The sequence below is a fragment of the Trichoplusia ni genome, chromosome 5 (assembly GCF_003590095.1).
Source record: "Trichoplusia ni isolate ovarian cell line Hi5 chromosome 5, tn1, whole genome shotgun sequence".
Classification (NCBI taxonomy): Eukaryota; Metazoa; Arthropoda; class Insecta; order Lepidoptera; family Noctuidae; genus Trichoplusia; species Trichoplusia ni.
Window position 1 is genome coordinate 3,856,220 of NC_039482.1, and position 25,429 is coordinate 3,881,648.

The following is a 25,429-nucleotide window of genomic DNA, read 5'->3' on the forward strand; positions in this document are numbered from 1 at the left end:
CAGTCATAGTCCTAAAATCCTAACAATGGATCATTATAGGATTCAGGGTATTAAGGTAAATTTCGGGAGAAACCCAGTGTCGCGGGTTCGATCCCCGGATAGTCCAAGTTTCTGTGATCCGCGAATGCTTCTTCTGAATCTGAGTGTCTTTGTGCACCTGACTTGAATGTTTGTGAAACCCTCGCGACATAAGAATTAAATAAGTAAGTGTAGGAGTTGTTAAAGAGGATCATGCAGGTTGGAGACAATGACATTCTTTTAAGAAAATTCCGGGCGAAAAAGACTTATTTGCCATACACTTTCTAAGAGAAAGTTCGAGTGGCGTACGCATCGGTATCAAGGTGTCGCTAGCTCAGAGATCCAGGGTTCGATCCTCGGTCGGGTCAATGTAAAAATTTATATTTCTTCATTGTCTCGGGTCTGGGTGTTTGTGGTAACTTCGTTGTATCTGAATTCCATAACACAAGTGCTTTAGCAACTTTGGGTTCAGAACAATGTATGTTGTGTTGTTACCGATAAGGACTCAACCTATCACATGAGGATTTGAAATTGTATATTCATAATATAGACAATACTTGTCAGTCTTGTCACCCACAGTCGACACCATACTGCCAAATACCGTCAATCAATTTTCACACACGTCCATCCTCTTTCAGACAGCAAATGCTACTGCGACCAGTTCTGCAACAGGACGAGAGGTCACGATGACTGTTGTCCCGACTACCCTCAAGTGTGCCTCGGTGAGGTGCCCTCCAAGCCGCTATATAACGCCTGCAAGCACGAGAAAAAGTACTATTTTCCAGGCGACACCGTCATTAAAGACTGTCATGTGTGGTGAGTTGTTTTTTAATTTACTTTATCATCATAATCTTGATCGTGGAAGTCGAAATGGTTCGAATATGGAGTTTAACAGCTAATGCTGCTGTCACAAAATTAAGAACTGCGATTGGGTCGGAGGCTAGTCGAGTAATACGCGACGGCAAATCGTTACGTCAAATATTTTAAGGAGGAGATTCGCAAATCCTCGGATCTCTCTAGTAACCTTTAATTAGGCTGATCTATGGAGATATTTTTAAATCAACCCAATAAAAAAAACTGCGAAAGCAACAAATACCGCCCTTTATATCAAAAATGATGACTGAATTGTCACAGATTCTGATAGAAACATTCCTATCGTAAAAAATATTGACACTACAATTAAAAAGTTCTGATTTCTAGCCAACACGTCTAGCAGTTAATCCAAAGAGTCCCATTCAAAACAATTTAATAGCTACACGCACAAACGACTCTCAGCAGTAAAATTTACACAACGTAAACAAGAATTAACGTTTGTCACAAAAAATTAGGGCTAATTAAAAAGGCGCCAGCGATAATACGCGATTTGCAATCCATTGCGGAGCTACGCGGTTCTGGTTTCAAAAGTGATGTACCATGGCCAGCAATGTATCTCAATTCTCACATTATTCTCATCTCGTGTAAATAACCTTATTTCTGGTGTTGATACTTAAGATATTTTTTCAAAATAAACGATGTTTTTGTTCCACATTACACCATGAATCACGGCTTAATCATAATCCAATTTTAAAGCCGTTTGATTATATAGGTTAGTAGTTTTTGTCATTTTTATTTTGTCAACAGGTAATAAATTTTGTAGTAGCAGGTGTTGCTAGTTCTTATTTAAAATGAGGATTTGAAATTAGAACATTTTATACCTGGTTTTGGTTTTTAAATAGTTTTTTAGGTTTGCGTTACCAAAGATTAAAAACTGTCTGTCTTTTCTGTCTTCTGTCTGTACATATACAATTAACATGCACAAAGACACCCAGACTCAGAACAAGCATTCGTGGATCACACAAATGCTTGTCCTTCTCAAGGATCGAACCCGCGATCGATCGCGCAAAGTGGGTATGGCGTGGTAACTCAACCACTCGGCGAACCTCGCAGTTCTAGATCAAGATTTTATTTTTAAAATATCTAGATATCTATAAAAACCTATAAAGAGTATTAATAATTAATATACCGACCTTGTAATGAAAGTCAACTGGCAGCTTACCGCGTCTAAAAGTGTGTTGTTATCGCGGGTGTGGGAGAGAGATGGCGCTCTACACCGTATATAGCGCTGTCCCGCTCCTACAGCCATATCAATATTACTTTAATACGTAGACCATGTTCTGAGAAAGTAGTAACACGATACTTGCAATAGATATGACGACCACATCTCTTTATATTGGGTTCCAATGCTACCGTTACGAATTAGGGCCCATTTAGACGACGCGGGAAATATCCCGCAAGTTGTAGTACATTTCTGGCGATCATATACCTACATTGATAGACGACCTCCGTGGTCGAGTGGCGTACGCACCGGTTTCAAGGTGTAGCTAGCTCTGAGGTCCCGGGTTCGATCCCCGGTCGGGACAATGTAAAAAATCACATTGTACATTGTCTCGGGTCTGGGTGTTTGTGGTACCTTCGTTGTATCTGGATTCCATAACACAAGTGCTTTAGCAACTTACTTTGGGTTCAGAACAATGTATGTGATGTTGTCCGCATTTATTATTATTTATTATCTATTAAATTTATATTACGTTATATACCCGAGCTGCGCATCCGTTCAATGTATTGCAACTTGCATGGTGTTTCTCGCATCGTCTAAGTGAGCCGTTAAGCTGTTGAATAAAATTGGTCGAATGCGAACTTGATTAGCAAGAGAAGGGAAGCCTTTACCCTGCCTTTGTCACTTACCAGTACGCTTTTACTTGCAAGTGATGTTTTAACCCCCACTATCAAACTTAAGTGCTTCTTATCTTCCTTACGTTTTAATGATTTGTGATAAAATGAAAAATACGTCTTCAATTTTTTTTGGTATCTCTCTGACGGACTATACATACAGATTTATATTCTAAGATTTTGTGAAATACTCCATTGTATATAAAAGTTTAAATAAGTTATTAAAAAAAGATCCGTTTCCAAGTTTTTTTGTAAAAATAAATGTATTTACTATAACAAAATACAGTAAATAGAAAGTGAGTCCACAGATGTAGAACGTGAGTGAATTACAAATTGAGGCAGTGTTCCTCGTCCATCTGGCTCTGGCAAGAAGCCCGAAGAAGCACGGATTAAGAATATAAATGTTAGAAAAACTTCAACTGTTTTCTGTCTTAACTTTGGAAACAAGGTACAATCAGGCATTTAATATGATAACCACGTAATTAATAACACCTTTCCATACAATTAAATAGGTAGGTGACAAATTGACTAAGACAGGACAGCTAGCTAGAATTCTGGAGGGTTGATAGAGTTTAAACCATGACCAAATCGAAAAAAATCAAAACCCTGCAACATTTAAAGGACCACCAATTTTAATTAAACATAAAAAAAATAAATCACTTACTCCGGTCAGGAGCTATGGTGCCACAGACAGACGAATAGAGTAGTAGACAGACACGTCTGACACGGCAACTTACAAAAACCCTCTTATTGCGTTGGGGATTAATTGAAGAGAACTGGGTCTATTATAAATCGTCAATCCCGCCATCCATAATGCAATTATGACAGCTTACAATGAGTGTAACTGCACGTAGTTATGTGTTTATATTTAGATGTGACCCAGGTGGGCTAGTGCTGGCAGGCCGCCATACCCTAGGTGCGGGCTTCATAGTCATGTCTAAAGCTATCGATGATTTAAATAGGTGGGTAGTTTCTAAACAACTTCAAAAAAGAAGTTCTCAACTCGTCTGTCTTTTGTTTGTTCCTCGTCTTGAGGAGCTCGTGGCTAAGCTATAATTGCATAACTGAATCGATCACTATCAGTTAAGCTATGCTTGGTGCGATCGGTCCGGAGATGGGTGACCATCTTTGTCAGAACGAGTTCCTCAGTGTTTCGCAAGGCACGTAAAATTGTGGGACCCGGCTAATATTCATACATCTTTGATAGTCGCTAGGTACTGGTAGTCAGAAGCAAGAAAGTCTGACAACCAGGGGTATTGTGTTGCCCAGGTAACCGAGTTGAGGAGGTCACATTCAGGACTTAGCTGAATCTGGTTAGACTGGAAGCCGACCCCAAAATAGTTGGGAAAAGGCTAGGATGATAACCACATTCTTCCTGAGTGACATTAAATGCAGTTTTTATTATTTTAATATCTTCAATGGCAATTAACAACCTACTCGTAGTCCGGTAGAAATGCGGTATTTTCGTTAAAGAATCCAAAAAAAAAACTCGAGACAAAAAGAACCTTTACTTTTAAATACATAATTACTAATCCCCACAATTCTTTAGAATAGGTCCCTCACTAAGCTTTTCAGTTAATTTAACAAGCATGTCGAGTCTAGGTGTTAACAGGGCATTATCCCACGTTACATTAAGAAGTGTTGCCAAGTAGGCGGGGGTCGATTATAACAACGCGGCCGTGTTTTCCGTTAGCGTAGACAGAGTTATTGTCTAATACAACGTAATGAATGGGAAAAAATTCGGGATAAAGTGAAGCGCAGAATATGCCCAAAATTAACTGCGCATAGCCAAGCAGTTGAGATCACCAAACCAAACCTGTGCGCGACGTGTCGCGGGTTCGATCCTCGCGTAGGACAAGAGTTCATGTACTTATTTTAGTTATTTTACACAAATGCTTGTCCTGAGTCTTAGTGTCTTTGTGCACGTGATTTCAATGTTCGTAAAACCCCCGCGACACAAGTATTTACAATAGCCGATGAATTAATGGAAATTGGATCAATTTTGACACTCTGTTCCAATTTTGAATTCTATGCATTTTGCCATAATAATTGGAGCTTATTGATTTGACCGTGAGTGTTTCGCCCCGTGCTGAATATGACCTGACCAGGAGTCGTTTAAAAAAGAAGAATGAAAAGGAGAAAGAATATGTATGACATCATCACATACAACGACCAAAGAATTGACGTCAATCGGCAGTTGCCGTTCCTGCAATAAAACAATGTCAATATTAATATCGCATAACAGAGATTGTTAAAAAATTGTGTCAATGTTATATCAATTCAATAAATTCCAATCGTAGTATTGGTTGTATTGATTTGTTTTCAACTTTGCGGTTTCCGTGAACATGCTTATGACATCGTTTTGGGACGCTTCAAATACTTTCTGATACAGTAAGTAGTAGCTTATGACTCCCTTTGAAGCATTTTTCGGGATCCATTTCCGTAAGAGGAAAAATGGACCCTTACTATTATAAGGCTCTTTCTTCTGATAGGCTGTCATTCTTATATCTGTTGACGTTTTGAAAACATCATTAAAATTGTTCTTTTCAATATTTTCCTCAAGTTTCTTGCAAAGATACACTCACTTTCTTGTTTGTTTGTCGTTCCGGTTGGATTTTTGTAACTCAATTTTGAGGCGCTTCCTGATATGCGAGCAGGCTGACATTTTCAGGGTAGATTCAAACCGGATGACAATGCAATTTACAACTATAAAAATGGTTGGACCGATTTTGACGAAATTTGAATGGAGTAACTTTACAAAACGTGGGTGTTCAGATTTTTTTAATCTATAAATTTTTCTCTTATTTTAATTTACGGCGCGCGGCTTTTAATGTATGACACGGTGAGAATCCTACCAACTCTAGGCCGACATTATTTGACATTCTGTCTAGCACATTAAACAAATGACAAACTTTAAAAATATGCGCCGAGTTATCGTGATGCAATCACATTGTTTTCGCGAAGGTGTAATCGTTTCGTTTGCCAAAATGTCACTGTCGCGTGACGTGACATATGAGTAACGTTTTGAATATGGAAATTACGATACATTTTTAAGGAGATTAAAGGCCTGTTTCACAATCGCCACGTAAGTTCCCGTTAAATTACTTGACAGATTTTTCCATACAAAGAATGTCACATTTTACAATTTGTCTGCCAGATAGCGGCTAATCAGAGATTGTGAAACAGACGCTAAGAATAAAAGAATGTTACTTTATCTATTGTTTATTTATATCATTGTTATTGTTTTCATGAATGTGCGTTGTAGTGAATTTGTTTTATCTGAAACGTTTGGATAACACATGCTAGATGATAAGATAGTGGTCAAAGTCTTTGATTTTCTTAGTCGATCGTACTAATATTAAAAATGCGAAAGTTTATATGAATGGATGTATGGATAGTTGTTCGTCTGTCATGCAAAAACCGCGGTCAGGGATCCTCGGTACACCGAGCTCCGTCACAGAACGTCCCAGGAGACTTTTGCGCTTCTGAAGGGAGTTGGGATGGCTGGACTGACAGCCTCCCAAAGCCACCTGACGCACAATGGGCCGACTTGGAGTCTACGTGCGGAAAAAGGAGCCCATCACCTTGCAAAAACCACTGAAAAAAGACGAAACTTTTTACACATATGGTTTTTAAGTAGGATAGCTTATAACCCGATTTTATGTCCCGTCATTTTCAATTTGTAGCGGGCGGGCCCGCGGGTAACAACTAGTTGTATATCAATAAGTCCGTTACAATAGACCAACGTCTGACCTTAAAAACTATATCATTAACACATCTTCATTTTAAAATACCTATAAGATCGAAATCACTTTGCCATTTTAAATATAAACGTATGCAATTAAAATGATTTATGTGAATGTATTGATAAAATGGAACATAATTATTTATAATTAAGGATTAACAATTATTCCTTATAAGAAATTGATGTTTCTAAATATAATTATTATCATTAATTTTGATTAATACATTATTGATCTGTTATATGTTGATTGATTGAATTGTTTAAGTTCTAGTTGATTCAAGAAGACTAATAATATGGTACGTTTAAAATTATATTAACTTGGAGAAGAAGGGTAGGGCTTAGAGTGACGTAACTAAGGGGAAGCTCTGTCTGTCCGTCTGTTACTATACTGTATCTCATGAACTGTGATAAATAGACAATTTAAATTTTAACGCATGATATACTTCTGTTGCTGCTGTAACAAAAAAGCTAGTTTCGTGTCAAAACATAACCCATATTTAGGGTATTTGTCAAAATTTTGAACCTTGGAATCGCCCAACAAGCTTCGAACTCATTTCAAGCAAAGCTTCAAATTAATCCGAGTTCACATGAATTCTACACATCTTACTACTATTATAAACGCGAAATATGCAATCTTTCGCGTTTACAAACGTGTGCATAAATCTCTTACAAGCAGAACAGTTTAAAAAATCTTGGTACAGAGATAGTTAATAACCAAAACCAAAAGAATTAACACATAGGATAGTTTTTTTCCTGATTTCATATATCATTGGCAACTTTTTTTATTTTAGCGGGTGGGCCCTATCGCAACAGCTACTATGTATTTCATAATCCACAATCGCGCACAGGACGTAATAGTAAGAAATACCCATGAGCGAGTAAAGGTATAAATCTTGGGCGAAACCCATATTGTGCAATCAAGAAGAACGTGATTGTACTGTTAACTGATTTATATTGACTCGGTTACGGCGGGGAATCACGTGGTTACTGAAATATTCATAACGTTACAATAAGGTCTTTCACTAAGGGCCGGGTTTTCAACCATCAGTTCATCATCATCTCAGCCTATCGCCGTCCACTGCTGAACGTAGGCCTCCCCCAAAGAGCGCCAACCATCCCGGTCCTGGGCAGCCCGCATCCATCCGCTGCCAGCCACCTTCTTCAAATCATCGGTCCATCGTGCTGCAGGGCGTCCTACACTACGTTTGCCTAAACGTGGTCTCCACTATCGGTTACTTAACTTCTATTCCACCTGAGAAATAAATATGGCCGTTTGTCACAATTTGTATATTAAAGTTGTCAAAATGTCGAACATATTCGTCAAATTAAAGTTATTTGGCAATTGAAAAATCGGCAGTAAATCTGTTTAGGCCGTCAAACAGATTTCCAAAGATATTCAACACGTTGTCCTTTTTATCATTCTTTAAAAAGGAAGACAAAAAGCTCGTAAATATGGTAGTGTGGCTAGTAACATCACTTGCTAGTAAAAAGCGTACTGGTAAGTGACGTCACACGAGAATTTAAGTCACTGTATCCCTTTTTTATGAAATAAAAGAAGAAGTATATAACTAATATTTTTTGGAAATCTTTTTGCCGAAAAAAACTTATTTTTTTGTAGAATAAGTATCCTATTTATTTCCACTGACCGGGACTAAAATGTACACCTAATTTAAAATTTTAATAATTAAATTAATTAAGTATTACGTAGCGTTTTGGCGTCGCAAAGGATATAAAACTTAACATAATTTAATTTAGCATATTTCTAATTTACGAGCAAAACTATAAAAAATATTTAATCTTAATAAAATTATCAGCAGTTCAGAAAACAAAAATATAAATTATGATTAGAAATTAAACTATTCTATGAAATCAATAAATTATTTTTCTTAATTAGTCTGATTATTAAATTCGCCAGTGACCTGTTTCAACCATATTTCAAATTCTGTATTTTTTTAATAGTTTTTATGGGTACAAATCTGAACGATTTTTTTACGATTTGCTTTAAGACGTTATAAAATTTTTGAAAAACGAAATCTGCGCCCTTTAACTCTTCTAATTATTTTTAATATAAAGATGTTTCAATAAACAATGTCTAGGCAATTAAGCAAGAGCTTTCTAGATAGAGAAAGAAACAAAATCGAATCAAAAACCGAGAGAGAGAAAATAAAACCAAAAAACAAGATAAAGAGTAGAGGCATGTTTGGTTTTACATACCTTTCGGTCTATAAGACTCCTTGTTCGTGATAAACTGCATTGCTACGCACTACGGCCAAACTCGGGAGACGTTGCATGGCGTTTTAGGTAACTCAACCACGATAAGAGTCTGACACTAGATGCTGCATCTCTCGATGAAGTGAATAGTCATAAGAATTCCATTGTTAAACCACAAAAAAACCTTTTTACCGACTATGACCTTTTTGATACAAGAAAAAAATTAAAAGTAATAAAACTCCGACCGTGCATACTATTACCCGAAACAATTTTTAAATAGCTGGACCGATTTTAATCAAACATGTCTAAAAATACTCACTAAATTAACACGAAAAAAACAAACTTAATTGAAATCGGTCAATCCGTTCAGGAGCTATGATGCTCCAAATTTCAGTCACGTCAAATTTGTAAAACACCTCTGTTTTTGCGTCTTAGGTTAAAAAATACCAGCGGTCTGTCAAAGAACAATAACGATTCGAAGGCCACCCACCCACATAGAAAAAGGAAAAACCATAATCGAATTATATTCTATAACCATTAACACTTATGCCCATGCGCATAACAATAAACACATTAACATATATGATTATGCCCATGACAACAGTCACAGATATAACACGGAAGCTGTGTAACATTATAAACAAATAAATAAATAAAAACCAAATAAAAAAACCGGTCACGTGCGAGTCGGACTCGCGATGCTGAGGGTTCTGTATCAAATTGTAAATAGGCAGATATTACAAATCGGTTGGGTGACAAATACATTCGTACAAATTTGTCACCTTTTACCGTCATACTTAAGCCATCTTTAAAAAAAATCTACTGTCTATCAAGCTTCATGAGAAACAGATTCCGGACGTATAGAGAGACAGCTAACACTTAATAATTTGGCTTTTATCTTTTAACTATGGAACCCTAAAAATTGCCACTTCTAAGCATGTCAGGGTTAATAAGAATTAATGGGGATTTGACAATAATCTCATGGTGTCGCGATGGCGCCTGGGTAGTCATGACCAATGACGTCATAGGTTGGGTTTGTTTGTCATGTCATATTTTTATGTAAAGCCAGTTTTGACCGAGATTTGTATCGCAAGGATGTTGGTTGTTGCTATAAAAAGTCTTCTTAATTTTAATCTATGGTGTCGACTGGTTGTTGTGGCAATTTTGAAAGCGTGCTGATTTCTAGGGATAGGAAACAGAACAAAAAAATATTGTGACATTTAAGTTATGTTACAGATACTTCCATTTTTGACTCAATTAAACATATAGAACAGGAGGCAACAGACTCTAGACTCTATCCTGTAGGAGTTGGAATCACAGATCGCGATGTGTCGCGGGTTCGATCCCCGCGTAGGACAAACATTTGTGTGATCCACGAATGCTTGTGCAGAGTTATGTAGTAACTATTTAGTAATCTGTGTCCAGAGTTTGGGCACATGGGTGTTTCTGCGACACGAAGGTTTATGTGACTTGAATGTTTTTTAACCCCCGCGACATGAGGATTGAAGTCCTTGATGCGGTGTCGTTTCTTTTTTATTATAATGTTAAAGTTTTGATAAGTATCTAATTACGTATTTTAGGTGTCACCAAAGATGTATGCAACAAATCAATCAAAATGAAAGTTGCCGTGACCTGAATAGTTAGGCAAACATCTTTCATTTACCCCATCACTCTTAACTGACCTATTTATATCACCTGCGGCCTATTTATCAAATGCCTGTCTAGCAGATGCATTTCTGATAATAAATTAATTGTTGACTAAGTTAAAAAATCGGTCAAGTGCGAGTCTGATTCGCGAGATTGGCGGTTTCATACATATAGGCTTAATAAAAAAAGGTCATCAATCACATTTTTGACCGATGATACGATGTATGCTGCCGCTAAAAAAAAGGTCGTCAAGGTTAAGCAACGTTTATTACGGCCATAAATTTGGATCATAACAAATAATTTTAAGGGTACATTATGTTCCCCACACCGATTTGTTTATCATTAGCCTATTTATACCGGACCGTAAGTCTCGCAAGTCCGACTCGCACTTAGCCGGTTTTCACAAGTTTTTTTACTATTATAATCAACTGTTACAAAGAGAAATTTAGTGTTAATAACGGACTAATGTGTGTCAAATGAATATGTCAGTAACTCACAGTTAATGAGACAGTTAGTTGGCTAACTGACAAGTTAACAGTTTGGTTTAAACGATAAATAAAAATCGATATGTTTATCGATTCAGAATTATTTAATCGAGTAGATAAGTAGTATATTATTACTATAGATTTATACTAACACTAGTTGTTGCCCGTAACTTCACTTGCCTAGATTCTGGTTACAACGGTTAGGCTAAAACATAACCCTCTTTTAACGAAGTTGGATATGTGTTAATCAGTTACAAGGGAAGGGTGAAGCACTCCGGTGGTTTTAGCCGGTAGGAGTCCGGCACACCTCTCAGCTCTCCGCCTTCCCCAGGGCGGAGAAAGTCCATGAGGATTTCCCAGGAAAAAAAAAAAAGGTGTCAGCTCCATGTCAAATTTCATCGAAATCGATTCAGCCGTTTAGACGTGAAGAGGCTAGAGACAAGGGTAAACACGCATACAAACTTACTGACGTAGGTACTTTCGCATTTGTATATTAGTGTGACGTTTTAAAATCAGTTTTTCCGTACGAAAAAGAAAACAAAATTTTCTCTTAATCGGTCACCTATCAAATGTATGTCTTTACAAACTGTGAGATACGTCATCTGTGATAATTTCAACTGATAAGCTACCACGGTTCATGAGATACAGCGTGACAGACGGTGTACCAGACAGCGGTGCCTCAGTAATAGGGTTTAATTTTACTCTTTATCTACAAAACCATAGAAACGGGTTCAGTAGCAAAACCTAGATAAATAGAGGACTTTGACCTACAGTGAGACAATACTGGCTTATTAGATAGAAAGATAGACTTATTTGGAGGAACAATGCTATTATTTACTATGGATTATCAAAGAGCAAATAAATTCAAAGGCTTTACTAATAAGTCTTATACTCCATTTGTTTAGACGGCTACTAAACAAATGGACTCTAGACTTACTCAAAAAAGGTTAACAGTCTTACAATCAATGCAACTCTCAAAACGGCTGGACAGATTTTGATAAAATTTTATTGGAGTGGCATTTAAAAACGTGGGTATTTAGATTTTTTAAATCTGTTATTACTTTTCAAGTTAAATAAACAAATACAGTTTAAGTAGAGAAGCGACATTTCACCGAACTTTAACACTGATTAAAAATACAAAAACGTAGTAAATTGACTTGAATTTTTATATACTTGACAACGCTTTACGATATATCATTGTCAAAAGAAATGATCTAGCTAAATTCGATAGATCGAAATTTCTATCGATAAATTCAGCCTTGTACGCCCATCACTGTACGAAATTAACAGTGACATTCAAATCGTCACTAAATTGTCGATGTGCGCACGCGCAACATTAATCATTGTTGCGTAAATATAACGTCATTTTTGTGACACAATAAGGTGAATAATAATTATTGCGTTTACACATTGTTAGTCATAGGTATGAGTAATATAATCCTATACTCGTATTAACCTTTCGACGATCGTTAAAAACGCAAAATTAAGTTTTAAGGGCTCCGAATCCAAAAGATGAAAATGGAACTATTAAAAAAACGCCTCCCGCAAGTATAGAGTTCAATCCTTATGTCGTGGGAGGTTTCACAAAATTACAAATCACACAAAACATTCAAAAAAGACACCCAGACTCAGAACAAGCATTTACGAATCATATGAAATGCTTGTCCTACGCGAGGATCGAAGCCGCAACTCGACGCGCATTGTGGGTTTGGCGTGGTGACTTTAACCACTCGGCTATCTGACGGCTATTTTAATGGCAACTGAAATAATGTAATTTTTAGACCTCTACAATCTGTTGGGTATTAAACTTACATTCACTCCAATTTGTTTTCATGTGTTCTATACACTTGTATTTCATGTGTTAAATTTAAATAACAAAAGTCCTTTCAAAACGTCATGGCGCAAAATTCAAATCTTTTGAGATCGCATTAATTTAAATATTGAATAGAGAAATATTGCAATAATGATCATATAATATGTTTATGATGATAATTTTCCGAACTTAATTTGTATGGTAATTATGAGGGATTTATTACATACTATCTTGTTCCCATGGTTTTATTCGCGGTATTCTAAGTATCGTGGAATTTTATTACTGACTGCAGTGACTGCACAGATAGCTGAACGCAACGTGTCGCGGGTTCGATCCACGCGTAGGACAAGCATTTCCGTGATCCACGTATGTTTGTTCTGATTCTGGGTGTCTTTGTGCATGTGACTTGAATGTTTGTGAAACCTCTGCGATACAAGAATTAATTCCTTAATGCTGGAATGGTTTAAAAGTCTATAAGCCTCTAATATCCCGCTAGTATTTGACGATACCTTTTTTTTCAAGACACCAGAACAAGCATTTATAGATCACACGAATGCCTTTCCTACGCAGGGATCTTGGGGACCACTCGCCTATACGAGCTGTCCCTATGTTTTTAATTAAGCAAATCCAGATCTTTTGAATATTTTCCGAAGCGCAGAAACATGGAGAAGAACAAAGGTATAATTATAAATATTAGTTTGAAGCCACAGGTTTAGTCCGAAACATGATAAATTATAGACAAAAACAATTTTGACAGACATTTAAATATTTATTATTTTATTCTATACACAATATAAATATGTCATAGTCAAAAGTGGAATAGTTAAGCTAATAAATTTACACCTGGCGATTTGAATTCAGAACTCTTAAATAATGTTATATTTTCGTACACTTGTTGTCACCACAAAGAGTCAACGATCTTTTTATTATAAATACACTGCCGAGCATTATAAATTGGACGGTGTTCTAGAAAAATTGACGTTTATTCTTTTTATTATATTTTTCAGTACGAATTTCTTGTAAGCTAGGGTTGACCGCTTGACCTCAAAATTTAAATAAATCAATTTAAGAAAATTATTAGTCTTGCATTTAAGAATACAAATATGTTTTTCATTTGATAGAAAAAACGTTCACCTAGTTTTCGAAATAAATAGACTTTATATTTAGCTAATTATTTAGCTCATACTAATAAGACGAAAGACAGGTAAAGTGAATGTTCCGAAATTTATTTATTTTTTCCATTTTTTTTAACTTCGTACTACACACAGATAATTTATGAATGAAATTGGAATTCTTATCAAAAATGTGTGCCAACCCTGTAACGCTTGTCGACTTTTTGTCACTGTAAAGACTTGAGATGTATTTTTTCTTTCTTATAGCTACTTTTGTTCACTTTCATGTTTCTTCACAATATTCCTTGAATCTAGTTTTTGTTTATTTCAATTTGACACTTGTATTACCGCCTGACATTTTTTAGGATTCCGTAAAACGAAATTAGGCGCTCCGCTGTCTTTCCTACTCTCACAAAGCTGTATCCCAAAACTGTGATAGCAAGACAGTTGGAATTTTCACAGATTCGTTTCTGGTACCTATATAACAATAAATACTAAATAAAGTTAGACGTTGATCAATATTATATCTAGTCAAAAATAGAGCCTCAAATTGACTTATTTCAATATCAAAATAAAAAAAAGATTTTATATCAATTAGGCCGTTTCCCAGGCACTTTTTAAACGTTACCAAGATGACTCTAGGCGCTCGGTTGCAAAATGTCATGATGTTGTCCGCATTTATTTATTTATTTATTATTTGTACGGAACATTCAGCTTGAAAAGCTATTTTTCTACTAATGTTTTAATTGAATTATTTGTTCGTTTATGTTTTTATTTTAATAATATAGGGCAAAGTAGAATTATCTATAATCCGAGTATTTCTAGTGCTATTTGCTATTTGATCGCCCACATTATACGCTTCGGGCTGTCAACACTCATGTCCTACAAAACAAAATTGTAATACGAATATATGTCTCCATTATTTAGCAAATACATAAATTATTAAAAAAGACGTGAGTTTCTGAAATATTTGCCTATTATTTATTTTACGAAGATTTTTTTGTAAACGGTTAAAATAAATTTTATTGAGACATATCTATTTATGTTTGTTATCTTTATTTATTATTATAATTAAATTAACTTGTAAAAAAAATTAGGTTCTGATAAAAAAGGTAAGTAATAAGTATGCATAAATAACAAAAAAAAAAAAATTCTGTCAACCTAATTTTTTTTCGTGTCATTTTTTGTTTTTTTGGCGTCTTGGGAAATTTAGATTTATTTGAACTTGTGTGGAAATAATATAATTATAATTATATACATCATTGGAGTTGATCAAGTTTCTTAATGTCACTGACAGTGACATCATTTCTAATTGAGCTTTGATTATTTCGAAGGACTTCTATTTAACTTGATACGTCATCGTTGTAAATAAATATTTGTTTACCGAGATTAAGATTGTTTGCGTGTGTATTTTGTTGTTTTTCACAAATATTCTAAAAAAAATTGAGCAATTTCAAATTTGAACACATTTGAAGACAAAAACAAGCGATTTAAAACTTTTAACCTACTTGTTTATACATAACAATTAAATTCAAAGTTAAATGAAGCGATTTATGAAAAAGGAGGAACTTCGTTCTAATAAATCTAACGCGTATGTCGCCCGCGGGCAAGCTCGCTACAAATCTAAAATGATTCCACGGGAACATAAAATCCGGATAAAAACAATCCTGGTTATAAACTATGTGTGCACCAAATTTCATCTAAATCCGTTCAGTGGTTTTTACGTGACAGAGGAACAAACATCCATACATACAAACTGCCGCGTTTATAATATTAGTAGGATATTACCAACAATGTACATACGATACCTACTATTCTTCGAATCTGTTTAATAAATCAACAATAATGTTAATACTGTTTATTTATTCAATTCGACTACCGGCAACAGTCACAATGTCAGCTGATTGACAAGTTACGTCAGATGTCTGACATACCTACACAAAGCTTCGCCGATATTGGTTCCAATATTGGACTGTTGGCACAACTTTCGACGTATCTATATGGCAAATGTTGGCTTAATCCTTTTATTTCTGATAATTTATATCCTACAGTAATTCTTTATGTCGCGGGGTTTTCGCAAACATTCAAGTCACATGCACATAGACTCTCAGTCTCAAAGTCGAATTTAAAGAATACGCGTCATTCATTGTAATTGATAAAGTTTTTCAACTTGCGACTATTTCGTTGCAGGACTTTTTTCCATTAAAAAGGGGTTGGTTCCTTCCATGGCAGCGGTAGTGTCTGAAAGGTTTACCATGACTTGCTCGAAGGGCAACGGTAGGAACTTGGGGGGCTTTTTAGTCAGTGGATCTGACAGCCCCTTCCGCTCAGCCCAAAGCGCAAGGAGTCATTCGATAATTTCCCATCTGGAAAAAAGACTTTTGAGGTTTCCCTTGGGAGGAAGACGCTTATATATCCATATATTATTATATAATACGACGAGGAGCTCGTGGCTAAGCTATAACCGCATAAGTGAAACGATCACAGGTTAAGCTATGCTTGACGCGGTTGGTCCGTAGATGGGTGACCATCTTTGTCATAACAATTTCCTCCGTGTTTCGGAAGGCACGTTAAATTGTGGGTCCCGGCTGTTATTCCTACATCTTTGACAGTCGATACAGGTAGTCAGAAACTTGAAAAGTCTGACAACCAGTTTAGCCAAGGGGTATCGTGTTGCCTAGGTAACTGGGTTGAGGAGGTCAGATAGGCAGTCGCTCCTTGTAAAACACTGGTACTTAGCTGAAACCGGTTAGACTGGTAGCCGACCCCAACATAGTTGGGATAAGGCTAGGCCAATGATGATATTATTATATAATACATTTAACATTAATGACATCTGATCGTATTTTTTCATTCAATCAGCCAATCATAGTCCACTGCTGGACATAGGCCTCTCCCAATTTACGCCACAACACCGGGTCCTCCGCCTTCCGCATCCAGTCCCCTCCAGCGACCTTTCTCAGGTCATCGGTCCACCTGGCGGGCGGGCGTCCTACCTTACGGTTGCCGAGCCGCGGTCTCCATTCTAGGACTCGTCTGCTCCAACCTCTCTGATCGTATGTTTCAATGAAATTTCTTACGGCAACAAAATACTTAAAGTCGTCTAGATTAGTGACGTTACTAATATCAGCTACCTACTTTTGCATCTACGAATGCATATCTAGTCCATATACATCTTGTGACCATCAATAACAAGGACATACAATTAAAATCTAGTATTCTTACAGTAAATTGATTTCTGCGCTTCTTCCTACTGACCTCAGTAACATATAGTTAATTTAGTTCACAATTACCTTCAGACACATTAGCTACCGGAAATTAACTATAGAACTCATTGGATGTGTTTGTCCGGACTTTTATAATTGAAGAGAATCTAGACTGGGCTAGGCTTTGGAAATATAGTTAAATTGGTACTTGAAAGGACTGATGAGGTCATCTTTTGCCTAAATTGTGTTTAGTATGAGCAGAATTGATGCGTTTTGAGAGACGGAGATATACAATGCACGTATTGGCATCTCACTTTCACAGGCAATAATCCTGATTCGAGAGAATATAGTATTTTCACTGTTTTCAATTCAACATAATCATAATTTAAACTGAATAGAATATTTTTGAAAAAAAAAACTATTCCCTCATCGCGGGGGCTTCACAAACATTCCAGTCACTTATAGCACCCAGTGACTCAGAACAAGCTTTCAAAAACTGATGAACTATTCTTGACAAATGTATTTAATTATAAAAGTAGGCTCCTTTCTCACCTGTTTATAGCATAAGAATCAGTCAATTCGGGTTCGTAACCTATTTCAGTTTATTCGTGAGGGAAAAATACGTAATTTTTATAGCCTGTTTTGGATCCCACAGCTGGGCAAAGGCCTCCCCCTTTCTCTTCCAAACCTTTCTATCCTTTGCGATTTCTGGCCACATGCGCCCCGCGTACCTATTTGACTAGATCGTCACACCACCTTCGTCGCAGACGACCTCGTCGACGATGTCCTTCCTCCGGCGTCCAGAGGGTGACGATTTTTGCCCAACGGTCAGGCTGCATTCGTGCGACGTGACTAGCCCATTCCCACTTTTACCTGGATGTTTTTTCTCCTTATGCAATACCTACTTACCTTGAATTAAAATTTCAGATATATAACTCAGAACATTGTCCATGTTTAAAAAGACCTACGTCCAACAAAAAAAATATTATTGACATTGTAACATACATAATACATATGTCATAGTCATTCTACAGTTTCTGATGACTAAATACCAGTTCAGTTCCCGTTTGAACACCTGTTTTCGAACGATATGGCTGTCTAAATAGGCAATAAATAACGTGAATATCTAACTCATAAATATGTTTTTATTAAAACCAGATCGATGAACGAATGCTTAACCTTAGGTATAAATAATTATGACTCATTTTGCATTTAATATTAGTTTTTGATATCTATTTTCATTATGTTGAATGATTATGTATTTTGCGACAAGACAAAATACAGTTTTATTTAATTTAGAATTCTAGACATGCCATTTTGAAGACAAAATTAAAAAATCCTTATTTTTTTTTAAATAAAAATAAACATTTGTGTCAAATTTCACAAATAATTAAAAAAACGAATGTTTCTATTAACGTTTATTTAATGTAGAAATCGTGTTCGTTTTTAGAAAATAATATATATTTTAACAATGATCAATAAACTTGTGTTGCATTTTGTTTTTTTTTATAATTATAATCACAAATCCAACTGAATAAAGAAAAAATATCTTAAAGGAATTACACCGTGAACTACATTCGACAATTAAAGTCCATTAACACACTCATATCTACTACTAGCTTTCGCCCGCGGCTTCGCCCGCGTCGAGGTCGGTTATATCGCGTTTCCAAAAGAACTCTTCAAAAGTCCGGGATAAAAACTATCCTATGTTCTTTCTCAAGGTCCACTCTATCTCTGTACCAAATTTCATTAAAAGCTGTTCAGTGGTTTAGACGTGAAAGAAGAATAACAAAATGTAGCAACTTAATATTGGGATTGTGAAACAAATTAGTTTAAACATCGGAATTGTCCTCAAAACGACTTCCGTACTCAGGAATTTAATTCTAAAGTCACGGGTTTCACAAGATAAATTACATCTAGACACAGAACAAATAATCGTGCTTATCACACAAACATTTGTCCTGTTTGGGAATCGAACTCACGACCTCCGGTATAGAAGTCAGGGCCGCTAGCCACTAGACCAACAGGCCAGTCATATCACACTAAGTCTGCCTTTGTTAAATAGCTTTTGTTGTACAATAAAATTCGTTAGTCTAGACAGAACTTAGATCAAACGGCGGTCAAAGACCTTTAGCTTTTTGTAACTATTTTTTTTTACTTTAGAAGTTTTTAGCTGTAACGGATACTGAACTTACGCAAAAACGTGTAACGTTAGAAACCATCTAATGTCTTAAAACAGTCATAAATTCTGAAAAAACTCGGACCAAAAAAGTTACAAAAATAAGATTTAAAACTTCTTTTCGTAACATTGAAGAAAATGAATAAACTACGTGTTAATAAAAAACTGTTCCATTTATTTTGCCTCTAACTATCTCTCTAATATATAGAATTCCCGTGTCACGATGTTAGTTACCGTGCTCCTCCGAAACTGCTTAACCGATTTTTACCAAATTTTATTCGCGTATTCATTGAATTTGAATCGACTAACATCTATTATTCATACCCCTAAGAGTTAAGGGTTGATCACATTAAAAAAAAATTATAGGACGAAATTTTTTTATAATGTGGCATTGAAAATACATACAACTAGAAATAATTTATTAGGCAAAACAACGTTTGCTGGTTCAGCTAGTTCTCCTATAAAAAGCGGCATTTTTACTGTAAATAAATAGACAAACAACTTATTGTAATGATAATTAAAAACTAGCTTTAATTACAGTATTTATAACTGCTTCCTCATTCAGTAATTACTGGTAATTTAGTTCAGAAAATTGCTATTTATTTTATTTAACTTATAAACGTTTCTGTTATAATTGAATGTTTAATTATTGTTCTTGACAATATAATGCCACTATTAATGTAAATGCGAATGTATGTTAGTGCGTTTGTTGATTGTTCACGCTCAAACGGCTGGACAGATTTTGATGAAATTTGATGTGGAGGTAGCTAACGCTTTGCAATACATACATATGTAGGTTATCACGATAAACATGCACGAGAAAAAAGTTATAGAAAAATTTTGTAACTTTTTCTCATTATAATATTATACCTTATGATTAATAAACAAGGCCATCTTTTTCTTCTATTTTTTTTTAGTTTAAGGCGGTATTTTCCAAAAGGTTTTACCAACGGCCTAGCAACGCACCTTAAAGCATTCGACCTTGACCAACCCTTAAGACTCTTGTAATCGTGCAAGAGAGACACCACTATACCCCTTGTATTCCTCTTTCTTTCACAACGAAACTGACATAATTTTCTTAAGTACTTTCTATTTTTTGAAATAAGACTCTAACCACATAACATTAAAGTTGATTTTCGTAAACCTCTTGATAAAGCCATTAGTAGTTCTGAGAACTCCGATCAGTTTTCAGTTTCACTAACTGGGCTCAAGGATTCTTTGCGGATCAAATGTCACCGCTGAGATGATGTCAAACTGCTAAAAGACCTTAACAACATCAATTAGTATGTGCATCAATAATACACTGGGAATGTTGCTACATGAAAATATAACAATTTTATTGTATTAGAATTCTTAAGGAGAATAATCCATACTAAATCTATACTAATATAATAAAGAGGAAATATTTGTTTGTTTGTTTGACACGAATAGGCTTCGAAACTACAGGTCCGATTTGAAAAAATCTTACACGGTTGAGAAGCAACATTATCCCCGCTGAACATAGGCTATAATTTATTTCAAAAATATTAGGGTTCCGTAAGAAAATTGCGATATTGTAACCCAAGGTGTCATAACTTATATCTTACAACCACGCGGACGACGTCGCGGGCAACTGCTAGTATTATTATAAACGCAAAAGTATCTCTGTTTGTGTCGCTTTCACACTTGAACCGCTGAACCGATTGAAATGAAATTCGCGAAGGATTATCGTTTTTGTGACCCTTGAATGCTCGTCCTGAGTCTGGGCCCCAATTCTGCTATTTACAACGGCCGATGAATGAATGAAATTTGGCTTAAAGTGACAATTTTCGTATTCTCTTAAGCATTTTTCTGCACAATAATTGTAAATTGAATACGGGACGGTACGTAGTATACCGTCCAGGTAAAATAAATAAAGGTCAATACCTACAATTAACTTCCAATCATTGTATTTCCAAAATGCTTAAGAGAATAGGAATAATTTCAAATTTAATGCAATTGCCATTAATTCAACCGCCATTGTAATATATCCGAATCGGGGCCCTGGATGCATGAATATGAATTTAATGTTTGTGAAACGCCACGCGTCAAAATAAAATGACGAAAAAAGCTCAAGAAAAAAATGGTCAAGTGATTTTACAATATTATTAAGAAGAACTTAGTCTTAACATAATAATAAATAGTAATAAATAGTCAAGTGCCAATGAATCTCCACCGACTCCAATATTCTTCACAGATGGGAATGACAGTTCATAATATATTAAATCAATCATTTCACACATAGCATATGCCATTTTCGAGTCAAGCTAAACATGTACTTAGAAAACAATACATTATTATAGCAATAAAATCCATTACATTGACAGTAAAATACGTCGTAAATTATTAAGAAACATGTCAATGACTTTTGCCTTAGCAACAAGGCGTCAGATTCAAGGATTCTAATATTTTAATGGTATACTGCCTTTGAGACGGCTAAACCTATCTTTAATCTTAAAACTATTGACTAACAGCTGTTGCTCGTAGTTTCGCCGTTTTTTTAAAGTAGGTTTTGAGTTAATAAAAGAAAAAGTCTGCATTTACAATATTATTGTGACTCATCATGCATGGCCTGTGGCCATAATGCTTCTGCCCAAAATCGGGCTGCAATTCCGGTGTTTTAGTCGGAAGGAGTCCGGCACGCCATGCCTTCCCCAGAGCGAAAGAAGTCCATGGGGATTTCAACTGGGTCAAAAAAAAAGCACGGCAGTCTTGTCTCGATTTAAATTTCTCCTAGTTTTTGTCTGACTAGTTCACTAGCTCCCGGGAAACAGCTTGGTCATAGACGGGCAAACAGAGAGACACCATGCCCCCTCTCCCTTTCCCTTTCTCCCTTTGAGTACGGAAGCTTGAAAATCATGTGTAATAACCATTTCTCGAGTTTACTGTGAGGCGCCAGTTACATCACACCTATGAGTAATGATCTAAATCTAAATCACTCTTATAATCGAACACCATATTCAGAAATCCGTAGGCTGTATAATATCTCGATTAAAATCACATAAAACCGAAGTGCGTTACATCAATAAAACAGAACAATAAGAAAACACGCAAGTATCATTGAACATAATTCATCATTCGTTTAATTATCACCATATAGAAGTATGATGCTGAGGTATCGATAAACAGACGCCTACGATCGATAAACAATGTCATTATCGAGTATCGACCTCGATATGTCACGTCCCTAGACTAGCACTTGTTAATGAAGACAGAAGGTTTATGAGTAATTTGAAATTATTTATGTGATGTTAGTAATACTTAAAGTAATAATATACTAGCTGTTGTCCGTTGCAGATCGAAAATGATCCCACGGGATCATAAAGTCGGGTTAACTTACCTACTTCTTCCTATATGTTAATCCAGGTTATAAACTATCTGTGTACCAAGTTTCATCTGAATCCGTTCAGTAGTTTAGCGTAAAAGAGGAATAAACATCCATACATACAAATTTTCTCCTTTATAATATTAGTAGGAATTCTACAACTTTCACTTGTTAATTCTTTGAGCCTAAAAACAGACTAGTCTTCTAATCACGGTAACTTTGAATTAAATTATGCGTTGAAGAATCCCTTCGTAACACAAACATTTATCTGATTCACGAAAGCATTTCCTAATCTGACTTGAATGTAAGTAAAAAGAACGACACATGCATTAATTCTGGACCATAATCCCGCTATTTAAAATTGCCGATGAATTAATGGCAATTGGATTAAATTTGACACTATTCCTATCCTCAGGATTTTGACAACACAATAATTGGAAATTAATTGTATTGATAGTGAGTACCCCCGTACTAATCATCAAATTATTGTGTGCTTTCATTCATCGCCAATTAAAAATAGCATAATTGGGACCCAGTGCTGCCGTTTAAAAAAAAGTCTTTACTACATTCGGTTTTACTGATCTTCATTTGTTACTAGGCCGAGACTTACCTAATGATGTCACCAGTATTGAATGACGGATAAATATAGCTTTTATTGTCAGATGAATCTAAATTGTACCGCACATGGGCCATTCATGATCATACATTGTAATATGTTAAAGTACTTATGTACTTGCTGTTTATATTTTACGTCTGTCTATACGTGGCCAGAGCAAATTGATGAGGAGCTCGTGGCTAAGCTACTGCACAAATTGAACAGAGGTTAAGCAGCGATTGATACCGGTGGTTCGTAGATGGGTGGTGTTTAGGTCTCAACGAGGTCTTCTGTGATTCAGAAGTCACGATATTGTGTGGCCCGGCTGTATTTGTTACAGGTAGTCAGAAGCTTGAAAATCTGACCACCAGTCTAACTAAGGGGTATCGTGTTGCCCTGGTAACAGGGTTGAGGAGGTCAGATTGGCAGTCGCTCCTTGTAAAATACTAGGTACCTAGCTGTAACCGGTTAGACTGGAAACCGACACCTACATAGTTGGGAAAAGGCTAAGCTGATGATGATGACAGACAAATACTAACTAACTCTTTGTATTTATGAGCTATAGAAAAACCGGGTATTACAATTTTAAATTAAATAAACTAGATTCTATTTTATGTGAATAACTTAAAATAGTAACGAGACTTCAAGATCATATTTTTCCATTTATTTTGCTCTACTCTCTGTCTACCGATATGAAAAACACTGGCAAATTACGACAAATATTTGTTCCTGTTTTACTGACAGAGCTCGAAACTCCGTCGGTAAAACAGTTACCCCAAAGTTTTAAATACAATTTTCAACCTGACTCTTGTCCACAGTGAATGCGTTCAACCACCCAACGGTGACAACTACTGGCAGTGCGACCAGGACCCGTGCATCATGAGCGAAGATGTCCTGCACGGGATGAGGCAGTCGCGATTCGGATGGCGAGCTGCTAACTACTCACAGTTCCACGGCAAAAAGCTCAAAGACGGCCTCATTTATAAATTAGGTAAGAAAGTTTAAAACCTTCTATATTAAGGCATTTACCTGTTGCGGTGGATTTTATATTCAAATTATATGTAAAACGCACCGAGATTCACAACACGAATTTGATCAAACAAACAGATGAAATACTTGTCCGGCCCCGTGAAGCAAGCCCAAGATATCTAGAGCTAGGTCTGACTTGGTAACCTCTGGCACTCGACTATCTTTATAGACAAAATCAATTAATACTGGACCATGGACAGCATCCTGATTCCTCTACTCTTTACTCCTCCCTAAGGACTCAAGCTGTAACCCATTATGACATAGATGGTCACCCTTCCTGCGACCGTCCGTTTCAAGCGTAGCTTAACCTGTGATCGATCAACTAGTGCAGTTGTAACGCCACGTAACCCGCCTTCAAACTGTCATAACAGTTTGGTAGGTTTATAAAATGTATGTTTTTTGTTTAATTGGTATTAAACAATGTTTAAAATATTAAATAACTAGCTCTTCGCCCGCGTCTCCAAGAGAACTCTTCAAAACTCCGGGATATAAACTATCCTATGTTCTTTCTCAAGGTCATCTCTATCTCTGTACCAAATGTCATTAAAATAAGTTCAGTGGTTTTGACGTGAAAGCGTAACAGACAGACAGACAGACAGTGTTACTTTCGCGTTTATAATATTAGTAGAGATAATAAATAAAAAGATGAAGTAGCTTAGCCACAAGCTCCTCCTTATAAGCTATTTATACCATTGATGTAAAAAAACTCGCAACAACAAAATTTATAAATAGTATTATTTACGTCTCAATTAAACGAGACAGCATCCAATACAGATTCATTAAAATAACTGACAATCTAAATGGAGAATATCATTCGTCACCAACTTCCGTATGATACTCTTATGTAACGGACATTAGGTCTAAATTACTCTGACATAATAAATCACACTTAAATGCTGTGGGCAGTGAATTTACATTTGGTTTAATCATTTATAATACAGAGGTTTGCAACAGTTTTTTTTTTCTTAAGAATTTGATAAAAGAATGCGTTCGGTTTTCACTTGAAACCTTTTTGGTGATGCCTTATTATAATTATTGTTTTTGTTTTAAGTATTTATTTTAAGTGTACCTACATAAACTTAAAGACGTTTTTCCAAAGATTCTGAAATTGTTTAATGTCAATTGAAGAACAGGATTTTGCTTCCAATACTGCCATACTGTTTTAATATTCAGACATTAAAGACTTAAAATTTTAAGTCACTATTTAAATATAACATGTCCACAACCACAATACTGGACAAAAAATAACCATATACTCATTATACTAAACTTTTACTACCCAAAATTTTTGCCAAAGAAATATTTTTGCATATTAAAACCTCTGCCAGAAAAAGAAA

The 25,429-nt window shown here is 35.8% G+C and overlaps 1 protein-coding gene across 1 annotated transcript in view; it reads left to right on the forward strand.

The window, feature by feature from the left end:
• Positions 1-25,429, forward strand: part of LOC113494117 (uncharacterized peptidase C1-like protein F26E4.3) — a 59,810-nt gene that overhangs the window by 22,943 nt on the left and 11,438 nt on the right. Inside the window, exons 3-4 of the mRNA XM_026872268.1 lie at positions 657-834; positions 23,882-24,054. Coding sequence (XP_026728069.1) covers positions 657-834; positions 23,882-24,054 — 351 coding nt within the window. The remainder of the gene's footprint in view (positions 1-656; positions 835-23,881; positions 24,055-25,429) is intronic.